This window comes from Nelumbo lutea, chromosome 2 (assembly GCF_056320005.1).
Source record: "Nelumbo lutea isolate HS-2025 chromosome 2, American lotus-T2T, whole genome shotgun sequence".
In the NCBI taxonomy this organism is placed as follows: Eukaryota; Viridiplantae; Streptophyta; class Magnoliopsida; order Proteales; family Nelumbonaceae; genus Nelumbo; species Nelumbo lutea.
This window is the reverse complement of record NC_142685.1, coordinates 29412700-29430459: the sequence shown is the minus strand read 5'-3', so window position 1 is coordinate 29430459 and position 17760 is coordinate 29412700. Positions and strand designations below refer to the sequence as shown.

Sequence of the window (17760 nt, the reverse complement as noted above, 5' to 3'; positions counted from 1 at the left end):
AGGACAGGAGTGAAGGTGTAGGCAAAGGCAGTGTCTCCGATGAAAGGGCTGAAAGGCCCTCCACATTTTCTCAGTTGCAGTGAAATCCTTTTTGGGTTTCAGAGTTATTATGAATTAGTTACGGAAAACCTGCAACTTTGGCTGCGGAGAGACCGTTTCCTATTAGAAAATAAGAAAATGACATAATAGTTGCTATGATGAATAGCCAAGAGAGTTGGTGAAAATTGGGTATTTGAGACAGAATTATCTGAATGCATGCAAACATGATCATGAAGGGATAGTGTGATGTATCTGTCGCACGGGCATGGTGGGCGTTCTTGTGGAAGCAATTGGACATTTGAACTGCCCTCGTTGACAAAAGCAATATAAAATCAAAATTGAATGAAAAGAAATTAAGAACAGCATTTAAAGCTTGGAGGGCATCGGATTAAAATACTTATGCCATACTGATAGATGAGTGGTGGTGTATCCGAACAAAAGGGAAAATTAGAAACCCCATCAGGATTAATTCCAGACATTCAAGAGAGACCATTGGTTTATCAATGTTTTGAACTTGGAAATTTGAAGGGTTTGTTTAATTTCTCTTAAAAATCTCACCAAGAACAGACTGGTTTCAAGAAACTTTTTTTTCTTTTACCTAGATTGGCATTCACTAAATCCATGTATGTGTAGTTTCTCTTGCCTGTAACAGGGCCAGGAGACCTGTAACAGTCGGCAAGTAGAACAGATGCGAACCAAGTGATGACAGTGAAGAGTATGAGAGCAACTGAGTTACAACCCAAGCCAATAATAGTAGTAAATATGTGAGCACTTGCAGTCATCAATGTCCCTTCATATCAAAACGAATTACAAGTAAATATATTTAACTATTTTTTCAATAAGAATCTTACAACTGTTTTAACAACTAGAGACAATTATCAGTCCTTTATTCGCGTCGCGTCCGTCGTCGTCCAAATCCTTATTGGTATTAGTTTCCTAGTATTACCCGTCCTTATTTTTATAATTTCTAGTATTGGTTTTCTTTTTAACAACAAATTTCCATCCACATACGCTTTGGTTTAGTTTCAGCTTCTAAGAAGAAAACAATCAACAATGTCCCTAATTTTGGAATTTTAGAATGTTATGAATTATATGTGACATTACGTGCATCAGTTAAGTATTAAATTGACAGTTTTCCAAGTTTGGTACAGTAGTCATACATTTTGAAGTTTGCCTATTAACTTGACATTACCCCCAAAGTTAAGGTAGTAAAGAGAAATTTTCACTAAATAAAAAGAAAGGAGAACAAGATGCAAAAGTGTAAGATAATAAAAAAATCTATACTACATTAAAAAGTGTAAATGGTCTCAAGAATATTTCTGAAATTTTCTAAGGATAATATTTACCCCTCTATATTTAAATTTAATGATAAAAAATGAGGACAAATAGGGTAATTGGTTCTTGATATTAAATAAGTTGAAAATAGGTAATCTAAAGATATTCAATGCATTCAATCATATCTCATTAAATCCAACATTTAAGTTATTAACTTGCATTCGTGTTCACTGAATCATATAATTAAGTCATTTTTATTTCTTCTCATCATTAAGTTTTATTAATTAAATTCATACTTAATAAATTAAAGCTTATACCTTTAAAATCTACCAAGCAAAAATACTGTTTTCATCTAAGTGGTGGTAAGAAATTAAACCATTTTGGGTCAAATGGGTTAATCCATGCTGCCACGATTAAATAATAAAATTAAAAAATAGATAAAATAAAAAAATAGAAATTAAAAAATTTGGAAACATTTTTAACATACATATTAAATAATAATAAGTATGTTAAATAAGAAATACTTTTGTTAATGATGAAAATGGAGTGTAAAATTTAAAACCAATTGGAAATAAAAAATATTTTTCTATTCTCTCTCATTAAATCCTATATTTAAAATATATTTTTCTCATCGTTAAATTCTTATATTTAAATCTAAAATATTAATTTTAATAGTATAAAAATAAATATTTTGAAAAGTAATTTTAAAACAAAACCATTTTCTTCCCTCCCGGTGGTTGGCAAGCAATTTGACCATTTGGGGTCAAATGGATTAATAAATAATTAAATAATTAAATAAATGGAAAGCCAATTTCAAAATCTACATAGAAATTAAATGATGTCAGAGTCAAATAATAAAATTTTTAATAATAGAAAATACAAAGAATCACAAAAATAAGAAAAAAGATAAGAGAAAATTTTGGACACACATCTAATGTTATATATTTATAACAAATAAAATATTGGGTACATCTCTAATATTGTACATTCATTATATTGAACAAAAATAAATTTTATACATAAGAAATAATTTTATCAATGATAGAAATGTAATGCAAAATTTAATGTCAACCTAGAAATCAACAATTTTTATTTTTAGATGGCGGGTTAGTGATTTGAGTAAAATGATACCATAAACAAACAAAAATTATGTGTGATAAGTAAAAAATATGTTATATAATGTAAATGAAATATTTAATTTAAAGGGAAAATTATTGTCAAAGTCGTTTGTACATTTAAAATTAGGTTGTAGGTTGGTCCAGAAACCAACCAAACTCTAAAAATCGGCTCTACATTTCAAATTATAAAAACCTCCACCACGTCACCAGAGGCTTATGTGGTTGTTGCCAACATGGGACTCTTATTCCATGCTGGACACAGCAGAAAACCTATATTGAAAATAGGTTTTCAGTTTCTCTCCCACTCCCTCTGTCTCTCAATCTCCCTCCCTTCTCTCACTCTCATAGTCATCTCTCGATCTCCCGCTCCCTCTATCTCTCCCACCCTCTCTGCTTTGGTTTGTAGCATAGTCAAAACCTCTCTCTATTATTCTCCCTTAATCTTTCTCATTCTTCCCCCTCACTCTCCCTCTCAGTCAAAATCTCCTTCTCCCTTAATCCCTATTGTTATTTAATTGGTGTAAATTTCATAGCCAAGAGTTTCTTGTGAATTTTATCAAATTGGTGTAATAATTTTTGAACCATACCGAATTGGTCTTATATTCTTTTATACAATCTAACTCTTCCATGAGACTAGGTTACCCCCAACTAGGGTGCACACTCCTGAAGTTGATCTTCCGTCATCAAGGCATCCTACCAAATTCGCATCTGTATAGGTCTCTAGCTTCAGCTGTCCATGATCAGTAAACAATATGCCTCTGCCTGGATGCCCCTTCAAATAAGCAAGGATCCTATCAACTGCCTTCCAGTGCTGGTCTCGTGGAGCATGCATGTATGACTAAATAAAAAAATATGGGTATTTTAGTTAAGAGTGGAATTCATTGAAGGTGATGACAACTACTACCTTAAAAACTTAATAAGAAGGAATTGAATGAATTGAAAGCAATAGTTCAAATTACATTTTCTTCCCTCATAATTAAAAGTGGACTAAATTGAAAATATGGGTAATTTAGTCAAATAAAAATTCCACCCTTTTTCACACTCTTAATGGTAGCATAGATATAGATAAAGGCCTCATTCATTTTTTGTTACTCGGGTAATGTGTTTCTCTGGACATGTGATTCCTGGGGGAAATGTTGCTTTGGTGCTTACAAATACAATGTTCGGATGGGGAATTAGTTATGTAGGTAAGGCATGATAAGAAGAGCATTTTGAGTTTTTGATAGGTTGGTAAATAACTTAACCAATGTCCCGAATGTGGGGTTCTTGCAATTCCATGGAATCCACTGACTTACCCCATCCTTTTTGGAAAACAAACGAGGTCAAATAGATAATAGATTGGATGGATGGTTGGGTACATTAGATGGGTATATATGGGCTTACACAATATTATTAGATTGTTTGCATCTACTTGATTTAAGCATTCCTCTTTCATTTGGAACTTTTCGAACAAGTTTTTTCTATACTTTTTCAACATTATTATTTAATGTCCTCTTTTAAACCAAATTTTTTCTTGCCATCTTCTTTTAATCCACATGATACACATTATATTGACAATTTTCTAACCTAGAACAAATCTGATTAAAACTATTAAGCTTTTATAGGAACTAACACCACCATTAAATTGTAAAAACTTCGGTGAAGAGCACATATTTCAGTTTGAAACTCTACCATTGCATAAATAGAGGTGTAAATCAGGCCATGCTGCCCGTGACCTGGCATGAACTTGGACCAGCCTGCCATGACGATCTACAGGCTGTGCTAGGCATGGCACGACCATGTGGGCCGTGCCACCCGCCGACATGGCCCATATATATATTTTGTATATAGTTATATAATAATATATAAATTATAAATATATAATAATATATAGTATATAATATATTAATAAAATAAATATATTTTTTAATGTTATTTTACTAATTTATTTAATTATTGCATATATAAGCAATTTTTTACACAAAATTCATATAAAATTAAAATTTTAAGTTTTTTGTCAATTTTTTTAAATAAATATCTTTAGCCCGATGCACAGCCCGACCTGGCCCAAGGCTCAACCCATGGGCCAGCCCCAGCCGCAGCATGGCATGGCACGGCACGAGCCAGGGTCATGGGCCATGCCAAGCTGACCCCAAAAATTTTTAGCTGGGAGGGCGGCATAGTCCGTGATGGCCTGCAGGCTAGCACGACACGACTCGCACTTTGCATGTGCCATCCACGAGCCGTGCCATGCCAGCCCGGCATGGCCCACTTTACACCTCTACGTATAAATCTATTGTAATAATATTAGGTAATCTACATTGTAAGAGTATATGTCTCAATTTTTGTTATCTTCTCATTTTGTGGAAAGATTACTTGACAAAAAAGCTAGCACACTGCATTGGTTCACAATTAGAAGCTATATATTGGCATGATTTGAGTCTTCCATCAACCTTGGAAAGGAGCCAAAAGGTTATTGAAGTAAATATAGAAGACCCAAATTAAGATCCCATAGAACCAACAACTTGATGGTTAGATTTTGCTGCTGAAGCTTCATTACCAAAATACATACTTGATTTTAAGAAACAAATGAAGTTTTATTTATTGTTTCAATCATATTTGAAATTCTCTAAGGACGGAAGGATTCTATAGCTCCTTGCCCCTCAAGAGCAAGCAATTACAGAGTCCATAGGCTTTAAATCAAAGTGAGTATCCCATGCATATTTGAATTGAATTTTGGTGAAACCATAGAAATATTCTCCGTTGTTTAAGAGGCAGGTGTCTCCCTCCTTTCTAAAGATAGAAGGATCAACTTCCTCGATAGAACTAAATCCTACACAATTGAATCTCACATTTTCCTGGGTACAGATACAATTGTTCTTTACTTCCACATCAAATTCAGGTTTTCCATTGACTACATGTTCGGTTTGATGTTGGGAAACTACAATGCTGTTTATATCACAATGGCAACAACCTGCAAATTTGAGAATAAAGAATATAATTAATCTCTAACTCAAATCAATAAGTAGGCTTAAGTACAAAAATTGGGTCTAGCTTACAAATTAGTTGGGCTTAAGTCCATGCATTTAATTCAAAATTAAGGGGGTGTTCTGTAGTTTGGATGAGAAATAGATGGGTGTGGACTACTCCACACCACACCTTGTGGCAGGAACCAATCCACACCATACTATAGTCCACAGTTCTGAACTGTGGATAGATTGTGCGGATCGTACCAGTCCACACCCACGGTGGCATTTTGTAGATACTTTTTGATTCTATGTATCTCATATACATTTTATGGGAGATATACATAGTCGATCATAAATGTCTAATTTTTTCATTTTATATGGTAAATAAATTGAAAAAAAATAATCAAAATGTAGGCAACAATTGCATTTTTTAAATAATTAAAAATAAAATTAATATTTTAAATATTATTTTATTGATAAAAATATTAAAAATTAATATTTAAATAATTAAAAAAGAGTTGAGAAGGAGAATCATTAGACTTGTGCTAGAATTAGCATTAAAAATTATTATTTTATTGATAAAATATTAAAAGATTAAACAAAATGAGAATAATTGGACAAATATAATACATGTGCGTTACACTGAAACCTTCACACAAATTGTCCACACCATAGTGTGGACCATCCACTAGAAAATACTGTGGATGGGTGTGGCCTGTCCCTGTCCACGCTATTTTGTGAATGATGACCGCCTACACATAGTAGAACACCATATCTTATTGTGAATAGGGCCAAAACGGTCTTGTCCACAATATTTACACACTACTGAATGCCACCTAAGTTTTAAGAAAGGTTCCACGATGGACTTGTTCACAAAGGTAGTGCTTGTTTAGTGGTTGAAAAAACTTATGCTAAAGTTGAGACCACTTAGGGGGGAGGGCTTGCAAAGATTGTTGAAATGGCAGCTAAGGCCTTGGCTAAATATCAAATTACCAATATACAATAGTTAAGGAGGTTAAGGTGGCATTTGGTAACACTTTCCAAACGTCTAAGGTTTGAAAACTTTGCTTTTTAGATGCCATTGGCATTTGGGTTTAAGTTTGATTAGAGGTTCGAAACACATTTAAATTGGTAAGACTTGGTTTCACGTTTTTTTTTAGAATTAGATGCATTTTAGACGTGATAAAATAACATTAATTCCCTCATTATTGACATCTATTTAGCAACAACAACAAAAACAAATATATTACTATTAAATAGTTATGGTCATAAAATTATAAATGATCTATTTTCATTTGAATAAATAATAATATTTAGTATTAACATTTATATAGTAATAAGAAGAATATTTCATAATATATTTATTAGTAATAATTAAAATATGTTTTATTTATTAGTAGTTAATAGTAATAAATAAATATTATTTTTAATTAAATAATAAATAATTATTTATTTTAAAAAATATAATATTTTTTTATTAATAGAACAATATTTTTATTTAATATTCTTTTTATTATTTATAATATTATCAAACTGTCCATTTCTAAGGGTTAAATAATAAACTTCACAATTTCAGATGTAGGAGAATTGCACCAACATAACATTGGAAGGTTTCATGAACCTAATGGAAACCTAGATGTGATTGACAAAGGTTGGTCTGAATTCATGGCTCCTAATGGTAGAGAACATTAATTTGAATTGTTTATAATATTTCACTGGCTTAATAGGGTGGAGGCTAATGGGAGTATTCAATTTTTATTAATTCTTTTAATCAAGACTTCAAAAAGGGGATCTTAATAATTATGAGATTTAATGGTTGACGGTTGGAGTTCGGACATATGAGTGAGTTTTAGTGTCATATAATGTTAGATGTTAACTTCGTTGTTTTCACTTATTGGGGTCATTAAAAGTAAATCTAATGGTAAATTTAGGAAACTTAAGGGAATGTGCCTTCTCTTATTTTGAGGGTGTTTGAGGTGATGGGGATGGTTTAAGTGGGTATTGGATGTACATACAATGCCATATTTGTGTTGCTTGTCTTTGGGGTTTTAATCTTTCAATTTTAATATTCTAAGGTTTTGGGGTGTTTATGAATTTATTATATGTTCTGATTGGATGCTTGTCATGTGGATAATGTCAATTACATGTTTTGATGGATTTGTGTTTCCATGTTTGAAGGTTTGACAAGGGTGAGAGGAGATAGAAGGAAGAGATCAAACAAAAATTTGGTATTGACACATATTATTACTATTATCATCAAAATATAAAATTGTCACATGAAAATGAAAGCACCTGCATATTTGCTAGTAGATTGAAAAGAATTTACGACGCAATGGTTTTATATAGGTTAGAATTAGATGAAAAACAAGCACAAATGCCCCTTCAAAGACAAGCCATTCAATTCAGCCTCCTCAGCCATTATGATCAAATGACCTTGTAGTCATGGGGTGGACTTAATTCCTTTCCCATAGCCAGTAATGGCCTTGAGACAATTGGAACATTGTCTGCCTCTTTTATTCTAAGTTTGTAAATACATTCAAGTCAAGCTTCCAATGTGGCAAAAGGGCTAGGTAATGGAAAAATACATTTATCAAAAGTTAAAACTGGGAATGATGAAACAAAATAGAACAAATGGAGGGGAAAACAAGACATTTTCCACTGATTTTTGTTGATTTTCTTAGTCTTTCAATTTGCTTGTAGTTGATAGCTTAGGGATATATTTTGATGTATATTACTAACATTTTTTCTCCACCTTTTCTTAGAAAAACTAGTAATTACAAAATGACAATATTAAAATAAAGGGGAGAATGAATGTGGAGAGACCAACCTTTTCCAAGAATGCCAAGTATGAGTATTGCATAGAAAAACTTGAATGCAACTGCCATTACTGGTAGTTCTTGACTTGACCTTTTGGTCCTCCTCTTGCCCAAATACACAAGAAATTGCACTTCTCAATCTATATATAGTTTCTCATGACACTAAATATTTGGAATAATGAAATAATAATAACTTTAGTACAAACTCTCTAATTAGATTCAACATGTGTCTATATTAGTAAACTATTTGAATGTGAAATAAATAGGATTTCACTATGATACAAAAAAATTTATAGCCAACTAACCAGTATCATAAAAGCTGTGATCAATCAGGTGGTATTCATCAAAATTCACAGGGGTGCTTTGAATGGTAAAAGTTTTTTAGTGCCATTTCTTGATGGTGTCAGATTTTCACATAAGAATATCGATGAAGTAAAGAAAAGAAGGAAACAACAATCTGCAGAAGATTTTCTCTATTTTGATGATCACTTATGCCCAAGGCTCAAAGCATCAATATGATGCATCTGATATAGGGCATATCATATTCATATTCGAGGGGATTTAGACTTGGCATAAGTGGAAAGGTGAAAGTTTTTTATCTTAAAACTATTCCTCTCATTACCATGTGTATCATTTATAGTTCGTATGGGTTTGACCAACCAACAAGGATTATATTGACATGTATTTTGAATTTGAATTTAATGCTCATTAATTGCACCATTCAAGCCATTAAATTCCACCTTTTATTAATAGTGAACTTTTCAAATTTCAAATTAAGCTCATGAATAACTAGCATTAAATACAAAACCTTTGATAAGATTTAAGAGATGTCCATATTATTAAACTAATTCAATATATATGAATATTGTTGAAGCAAATGAAGAAACAACAATACGGTCTACCTTTTGTTTGAGCCCATTAAAGGTGGCCACAAGTAGAGCTTCTCACGAGCTATTCGAGCTCAGCTTGATTTAAATTGAGCTTTAAGCCGAGCTCGAGCCTAGTGAGGCTCGAGAGCCTAATCGAGCATAGTATAATAAATAAATAATTTTTTACATACATATATAAATATACATATACATATACATATAAATATATAATTATTATAATAAATCATTTTTATTAAATAAATAATAATATTTTTATTTTTATGTATAATAGTAAATAAATTTTATAATTCTTATTTTTTGTATGTAAAATTAAAAATATTTTTATGTATAATTTTTTATTTTTTAGAAAAAAATTGGCTAGAAATCAAGCTTAAGCTTGTACTTGCAAGCTTTGAGTTGAGCTGAGCTTGAGCTCAAGTTTCTAGCTTGAATCAAGGTTGAGCTTAACACTACTTTAGCGAGCCGAGCTCGAATAGCCAAGTATTTTCCTTAGCTTTGCTCGAATCCACCTCTTTCTTCCCAAGGTTCAAGATTTAAAGTTATTGATATGATAAATCTGATATAAGGCATATTGTATGACTCCAGATCTCCTGCCCACAAGAACTTTGCCTACAACTACCCACAATACACTACCCCTGTGAATTGGAAACATCTCCCCCTACATAATACTATACAAAGGATGAGATGTTCTCCATGTGTGGCTGCGATAAACGTGGACAGGAGATCTGGACTCATATTGTATAGATATCCTAGAGGATGAACAGATGGCCACAAGTGTGTGCATCATTTGTATTGGTTGGTATTGATTGTATGAGTTGGTATCAAACCAATACTGACCCATATAAACAATGTATTTTGAAATTCAAATTTAAATGCTCATTAATTGCACCAGTTAACCCATTAATTCACACCTCTTATTAATTGTGGTGCTTTTAAATTTGAAATAAAATCCATTAATGACTACCATTGAAGCCATTAATTGTGGATTTTCAAATCTTGGAATTTATTCTCTCCTTATTAATTATGGATATGGATTAAAAAAGGGAAATTGTCTAAAACTCACCATGAGTTTTCAGCATTTCTCTTAAACTCACCACAAATGTCTAAAGCTCACCATGTCACTAACTTGACGTTAAACAGACTAACCGACGTTAATATATTAGCATTTTAACTTTCACATAAAAATATAAAATATATACAAAATAAATTAATGGGTGTTAATAAATTACCACTTTAATATTTAGACATGAAAAAAGGAAAAATTCAAAAAGATATTTTCAAATATAAAATACATAAAAACATAGAAGTTATGAAAATATGAAAAATTATAGAAATTTCAAAAAAAAATAAAAAAATATTTTCAAATTATAGAAACTATAGAAATTAAAAAATGAAATCAGAAAATAAAAATTGTAGAAAAAACACAAAAAATTTATAGATTGTAGAAAATAGAAAAATGTAAAAAAAAAAACAGAAATTATGACAAAACATTGGAAATTATAACAAAACATTAAAAATACAAAAAGAAACAATAAAAATTGAAAACTGAAAAGAACATTTTTCCTCTAACTCACCATTCAAGGGTAATTTGGTCATGAAAATTGTTATTTGTGCTGACATGGACACCTCTGTTAAGAAGCATTAAGGGTGCACTAATGGAAGGTGAGTTTTGAAAAATAAAAACTTACTGACATGGTGAATTTAGACAATTTGAAAAGTTGTGGTGAGTTTAAGAGAAATGTTGAAAACTCATGGTGAATTTTAGACAATTTCCCTTAAAAAAATATCATATCTCACAAGCAATTAGTAAGGTGTGTTTGAGATCATTTATGTTTCTAACGTCTAATAAGAAAAAAGACGTTTGAAATGGTAAGACTTTGTCTCATGTTTTACCAAAAACAAACACATTACAAAGGTGGTGAAATAATGATAATGCCCTTACTATGATCTATTTAATAATAAAAAATAATAATATTATTCAATATTAGTTAATAATATTAAAAACATTATTTAATGATGTTGATAGTAATAATTATTACTTAAATCATAAACAATATTATATTTATTGAAATAAATAATAATATTTATTTAACAATAACAATGATACTAATCAATAAATATTATTATTAAATATTCATTATTGCTTAAAGAACACCATTTGTCCACTATATCGGATGTTCTATACACTTGTGAGAATCATATAGACCCTTGTGGTTTATTGGGTTCTAGGTGCATTTGATAGTATAACTGCAACCAGATCATTTAGGGTGTAGATGTTTGCAACTATAAATGATGTTCCAAATTGCAAGCAATCATCTAGTCTTTTCAATGTTAGACGGGTTTTAAGCCTAGTACATTATCCGGTCTTCCCCATACAAGATGGTTTATATACCTATGAGAATCATATACAACCATGTGGTTTGTTTGGTTTTAAAGGAATTTGAGTGTGTTAGATCATCTGTGTAATTGATTATTTTAACTATAATTGATGATTCAAAATTGTAAGCAACCATCCAACTTGTGTAATGCCAGATCATTTTTGAGTCTATAAAACACCATATGGTCTCCACTATACCCGATGGTCTATGTAGTTGTGAGAATCATATAAAATTTTGTGGTTTTTTAAATGAATTTAAGGGTGTGAATAATATTTTGTCACTTGAGTGATAGATATTTGCAATTGAAATTGATGATTCAAAATTACAAGGAATTGTCCAGTCTTTGTAATACCCAAAGGTTGCCAAGCCTATAAAACACCATTCAATATGTTTGTTGCTGGATGATGCCTAAATTTGTTGAACACCATCTAGTCTATTATATATCGGATAGTTTAGGCACTTATGAGAATGATATACAAATTTATTCCTCTTGTAATTTACTTCCATGGTGGAGGTTTTATCCTCTTTAATACTTCAAACTTGTCATTTCCTCACTCATGTGCTCATGTGGCCCCTGGTTTGGTGGCTTAGGGAAAGTTTAGCAGTGGAATTGGTTGTTGGCTTGGTGAATAGTAGCAGTGGAGTTGGTTGCTGCCACTGATGCTAGAGAGAGAGAGAGAGAAGAAGACGAAGAAGAAGAAGGGTATCGTTAGTGGTAAGTAGTGTCAGTTGTAGGCTTGTAGCAATGGAGAGAGAAAGAGAGAGATGCAGAGGAGAGAAGCTTCAAACAGGTTGATGATGAGGATGGTGAGAAGGGGAGAGGAGTTTGAACCATAAGAATAAGAATAAGAAAAGAGTAAGAAGGGGAGAGATCGAGAGAATGAAAGATAATAGAAAAGAGAGATGTACGGTCTTATCAGTGGGTTTAAATGAAGGGCAATTTGGTCCCAAAAAATTAAAAACCTCTCCTACTCACAATCTTTGCCATTATTTTCAAAACATAATTAAATCTGCCAATTGACCAAGCTTGATCATTTAATATGCAAAAAGTCCTATTTTCAAACAACCTACTTCCATGGGTAAAGTAGCAAGCTTCATGGTTTCAGAGATGTTGTGGAATTGCTCCAATTCAAACGATTTTATCATTTTAGAGCCTCCAAAAAGTAAAAAGTCATTTCTACTTTGTTTTTTTTTTTTAGATTTTAGACGCGAGTTATATCCTTTTGACCTTTCAGGTATTAGACTTTAGATTTAATACCTTTCAGGTATTAGACTTTATATATGAATTTCAACCAATAATTTAAAGGTTTAATTACTTATACATACCCTGTACATTTGAGAAACTACTTATAAATATGTCTTATTGACTTGCCCCACATAACATAAATAAGACCTCTGTCAATGCACCTTTTAGAGCCATTAACAACTTACTTCAAAGGTTTTTATAATACCAAATTTCCCTTTACATGTACAAAATGTAGGCGATCACTTCTAGTTCACTCTTACGATATCTCTGACCTCAAACCTCTCCAGTTTCTTCTTAGGCGTGTTTCGTCTTCCATCATTTGCAAGTCCAAACTCCTCGCTGTTTTATTCAAGGAGATTATTCTGCACACTCCTATTACTCAAATCGCCATTATGTGGTTCCAATATTTACATTGTCTTGAACATATTCCTTTCTAAAGTCACACAATTGAAAATTTCGATGATTAAGGGTAATATGGTTTACATTGTCTTAAAATACTCTCAATTTATCATAATTCAATTTCTAAAATATCTCTAAATTCCCATAATTCTATTTATAAAATATCCATAAATTAGATTATTTTGGGTGATTGTCTCAGGGTGAACAAAATTCAAACTGTTCCCGACGAAAAACGAGGAATGGGTGCCTGCTAGATTATTTTGCGTCCTATATGTGCAGCAAAAGTTTACAAGGGTTTCATTCTTTGATTTCTTCTCTTTTTATTGTTTGACTCTCATGGGTAATATCCAAATCATTGTTTTAAGAGGTAAACTTAAGAAATTTGCATATCATTCTACGGTTCATCTTGCATTGGCTCGTATTGCCTCATGCTGTGTGCTTGGTTTATCGGAAAATAGGAAACAAACAGAAAAGTTGTTGTTGTTGAGGGAAAGTTCATAAGCAATTTCAAATGTTATATATCCATAACGGTTAGATAGATGTATCCTTTTTTATGGTGTAATTGTTTGCAACAATTTAAAATTAATATATTATTAACCTTAAACTAAGCATCTGATCTTGCTATTTGCTTTGGAGACTGCTTATGATTATCATTTTCTATCTACAATTTCGTCGCTTCGAAGATGTAAAGCCCCAATCGAGTTCCTTCAGTGTCCAGGGGTTTTGGAAACAAATTCTAGCGTTCCAAAATGCCTAAGATAGAGTTGTAGAAGGAACCCAGGAGACTCTCATAGCCTCGAAAAAAATGCAAAAAATTTAGATGCCCAGCTGCGCATCTGATCTCTGTGTTAGCTGAAGAAAAAGATCCATCATCTTGGATGATCCTTCTGTGTCTGTGTTGCCTGTGTTCATCAGTACTCCATCGTACTCTGGAAACCAAATGGTCTGGAAAGCAGGGTCGAAGAAGTCCTCCACGCCGTGAACGATCACATGCCCGTCGTTGTACAGGTTCCAATGCGTGATTTCGACACCATTGATGGAAGCTCTTCCGCGTAGTGAAGTGACGACAAGGGGATGCCCAGAAAGGAGGGTGTCGACCTTGGACCAATGGAGCTTCGGTGAATCCAGAACTTCTCTGTCCAACTTCCCCAGTGCAACGTGGTATCGTAGAAGGGTCAAAGGAGGTCCTGCGTACTTGAAGTTGGGGGATATGAAAGCTTTGTCAGAGGGGCAGAATATGGTGATTGTCTGATCTTTGTTGCCGAGGAATTCTTCTGGGATCATGGTGCTGAGAGCCATGTCACCATGTCGAGAGTCATGGACATGGTTACGTAATTAGCACCCGAGACCGAGAGAGCGTGCTTGATCTTCTCGACTGGTATTACTTCTTGGGCTGGATGAGCAGCAGCAGCAGCGGATCTGAGAATGGGCGAAACAGATAACAGGGAGAAAACAAAAAGGAGGGAGGGAAAGTGGGAATTGGAAGCCATTAGTGGGTGAAACAGATAACAAGAACGATTCAGATTCAGAAAGCACGATGCTGCTTAATTAGGTTCGGAAATATTTATAGTTGATCAAGAAGGTCTAGTTGTGTTCGGATTAGGAGTTCTGAGCCAATTACGCGGCAATGGGCAATCTGTTCTCACACGCTGTAACTTGTGATTAATTAGTTCTGTTCGGATTAGTAGGAGTTCTGTCTGAGCCAATTACGCGCCTTATTAATAAGGTGCATTACTCGCAGCGCAACATTTAACCGGCTTCACTAATAAGAAATTAGGGCCGAATCAGAATTGGAATCCATCGGAATTGAAATCGGATCAGATGGAAATTGGAATCAGAATTCGAATTAGAATCATCGGAATGGATTATCATTCTCAATAAAGAAGAAGAAAATAGGAATAGGATTCCGGTTCCATCTAACCAAACGGTTGAAATCAAGATGGATCATTTCAATTCCAAATCACTATTTCTGCAAACCAATTGGACCCTCACCCTTAAAAGGAAGGGATCAATGAAGCCCATCTATCTATAGGATTGTCAAAGGTTCGGTGCCGGATCCTATTACACAGGGGTTTGGGTCTTGATTATTAATGGGTGTGGCTCCGGGTATGACCTGATTGAGAGTCAAGCCTGAACCCTTCAGTGCTTTATACATGTCTCTCAATGTTTATCTATAACAAATTCATATAAAATATGTTTAAAATTATTATTTTACAGGGGAAATATAAGATAATCTGACAAGAGAATGGCTGGATTTGAAACTAGGCCAGCTTATGTTTCAGTCCTGGAAATCCAGTCCGGGTTGGGCCCTAGCCCAGGTTATAGTTCTTATAACATGTGCGAAAGGCTGGCCTATGATCACCTAAGGGTGCAAATTGGGTATCTGATTTGAAGAATTTACGTTATGGAGTTTGGGCTTTTGAGTGGACCTATTCAAAATTTAGAAAACTCCCAACCCAAGCTGAAGTAGTTGAACTGAATGAATTAATGGCTTGAGTAGCTGAACTGAACTACCGCATTAGTTTGTCTTTTAGTGAATAAGTAATCAATTAGATGGTGAGCTCTTTAATTTCTGAATGTCATGTTCTATTTACCATTTTACCCCTAAATATTTTATCGTATGACGCTTTTTATCCGGTAAAAGACAAAGCAAATAAGTCATTCAGTTGGCCTACTTGGGCCATTATCAAATGGCCCATTATAGTTTTACTTGATTGGTGACTCGGGAGTTGAAATGGAAACAACTGCTGCTTCTGATATTTTGAATGAATGTGATTGCAGAGGGACCAACAGGAAATTTTATTGTTGGGGCCCAACAGGAAATAAAGCTGCCAATAGGCGTGAGGAAATCTCACCTTATCCACACCCCCACCACAGACCCTTCACTTCACCATTTTCTCCACCCCTCCACATCATCACCAAATCTGTAACTATAACCTAAACAAAGACAAACCCCATTAAAACACCATTGTTCTTCTTCACCATTTTCCTCTACTTCAGTCAATTGAAGCCAATAATCCTCTCTTCTCTTCACAGTTGAAGCAATGACAGCCGTGAACTCCAGTGTGTTGGCTTGCAACTACGCCATCTCCGGCACCGCATCATCCGATGCCAACTGGAAGCTTGCAGCCATGCCGTCTGTTGCATCATCGTCGGTTGCATCGACCACCAAGTTTCCAATGATCAAGGCCCAACAGGCTAAAGCTTCTGATTCCAAGGTAGAGAGAGGGAGCGAGGGTCGTAGAGCTGCACTTCTTTGCCTAGCGGCCGCTCTCTTCACAAGTACTGCTGCCTCCGCCTCGTCGGCCAACGCCGGGATCATCGAAGAGTACCTCGAGAGGAGCAAGGCCAACAAGGTCGGTAGAATACATGGCCTCCCTTAGCTTATTATAAGATAATTTGAGTGACGATCTGTTTAAAGAATTAATATCAGAACCATGGTTCTAGGATGATTTCTACCATAGTGAAATCATGGGAGGGATTAGGAAGATAGATTGTTTCTGGGTAGTGAAGCTTAATTAACTTTCAAACATCAATGGTGCCTACAGGAACTCAATGACAAGAAGAGGCTGGCCACAAGTGGAGCAAACTTCGCCCGTGCTTACACAGTAGAGTTTGGCACCTGCAAGTTCCCTGAGAACTTCACCGGCTGCCAGGATCTCGCCAAACAAAAGGTTTGAATAATGCTTTTCTCTGCTCGTGTTTATGTGATTCCTAAGCAATTCCAATTTTCCAACTGGGTTTTAATATGTGCAATTCTTTTTGTTTTAATTCTGTTTTGTTTGGTTTGCAGAAAGTACCTTTTATAAGTGATGACTTGGAGTTGGAGTGTGAGGGGAAGGATAAATACAAGTGTGGTTCTAATGTTTTCTGGAAATGGTGAACAGGCTGTCTCTCTGCTCTACCCCAACTTGTAATTAATTACTCTTATTAAATTTTCCAATTGAGAAACTTTTGATTCAATTGTTGTGTAATTCTCTGATTTCTCTTTCATATTCCACTGCTTTCTTGTTTTCTGTTAAATACCCAAAAAAGAATTGCAGAGTGATAAAATGGATGAAGAACAAGAGGGGATGGATAGGTGATGGTTAATCCATTAATTTTCAGGAGAAAACTTAAATCTTCTTGGCCTTTTGTTGGATCATTGACATTACCAACTAACTTTTAACCACTTCAGAGTGATAAAATGGCATGGTGATTCTCAACTAAGAAACCTTGAAAGGACTATGTTAAAGCTAAAAGAAAATTTTGAGCTTTTCAATTAGTGATAAGCATTTTAAACATAGGGCTATCTACAAATTGGTCTGGCTAAGTGGCTAGCTAGTTCAACCCTCTATCTTATGTACTTAAATTTCTGATAGGGGATGGTGAGCGTTAGCAATTTTTTATGTGACTGGTTAACTGATCTATGCATCAGAAGCATTCTGTATTCCTTTCTTACTAGGCCTGCGTTGATGGGGCAAAACATGATGGTAAGTGGTTTGTCAAAGGTAAATTATTATATAGGAAAAAATTTGTGAAAGGTAAATTTTTAATTAAAAATTTATTGAAAAAATATCTATTTAAAATAAATAAAGTTTATGGATAATAATATACTTAATTTAATAAAAAATGATAAATAAATAAATAAATAAAAATCAAAGCCATCAGG

General features: G+C 33.7%; 3 protein-coding genes across 3 annotated transcripts; 1 reads left to right on the top strand and 2 right to left on the bottom strand.

The window, feature by feature from the left end:
• Positions 1-5074: 5074 nt before the first annotated feature.
• Positions 5075-8265, bottom strand: LOC148869512 (protein TAPETUM DETERMINANT 1-like). Its single transcript, XM_088969914.1, has 2 exons — positions 8208-8265; positions 5075-5385 (listed from the first exon to the last, which is right to left on the bottom strand). Exons 1-2 carry the CDS (start codon positions 8263-8265, stop codon positions 5075-5077), a joined length of 369 nt encoding a protein of 122 aa, XP_088826040.1.
• A 5660-nt stretch (positions 8266-13925) lies between these two features.
• On the bottom strand, positions 13926-14408 carry LOC148869511 (putative fasciclin-like arabinogalactan protein 20). Its single transcript, XM_088969913.1, has one exon. The coding sequence runs from the start codon at positions 14406-14408 to the stop codon at positions 13926-13928; it is 483 nt and encodes a 160-aa protein (XP_088826039.1).
• A 1464-nt stretch (positions 14409-15872) lies between these two features.
• Positions 15873-17072, top strand: LOC148869510 (photosystem I reaction center subunit N, chloroplastic-like). The gene is made up of 3 exons (XM_088970415.1): positions 15873-16465; positions 16658-16783; positions 16903-17072. The coding sequence occupies exons 1-3, from the start codon at positions 16154-16156 to the stop codon at positions 16990-16992; spliced, it is 528 nt and encodes a 175-aa protein (XP_088826541.1). The 5' UTR covers positions 15873-16153; the 3' UTR covers positions 16993-17072.
• Positions 17073-17760: the final 688 nt, after the last annotated feature.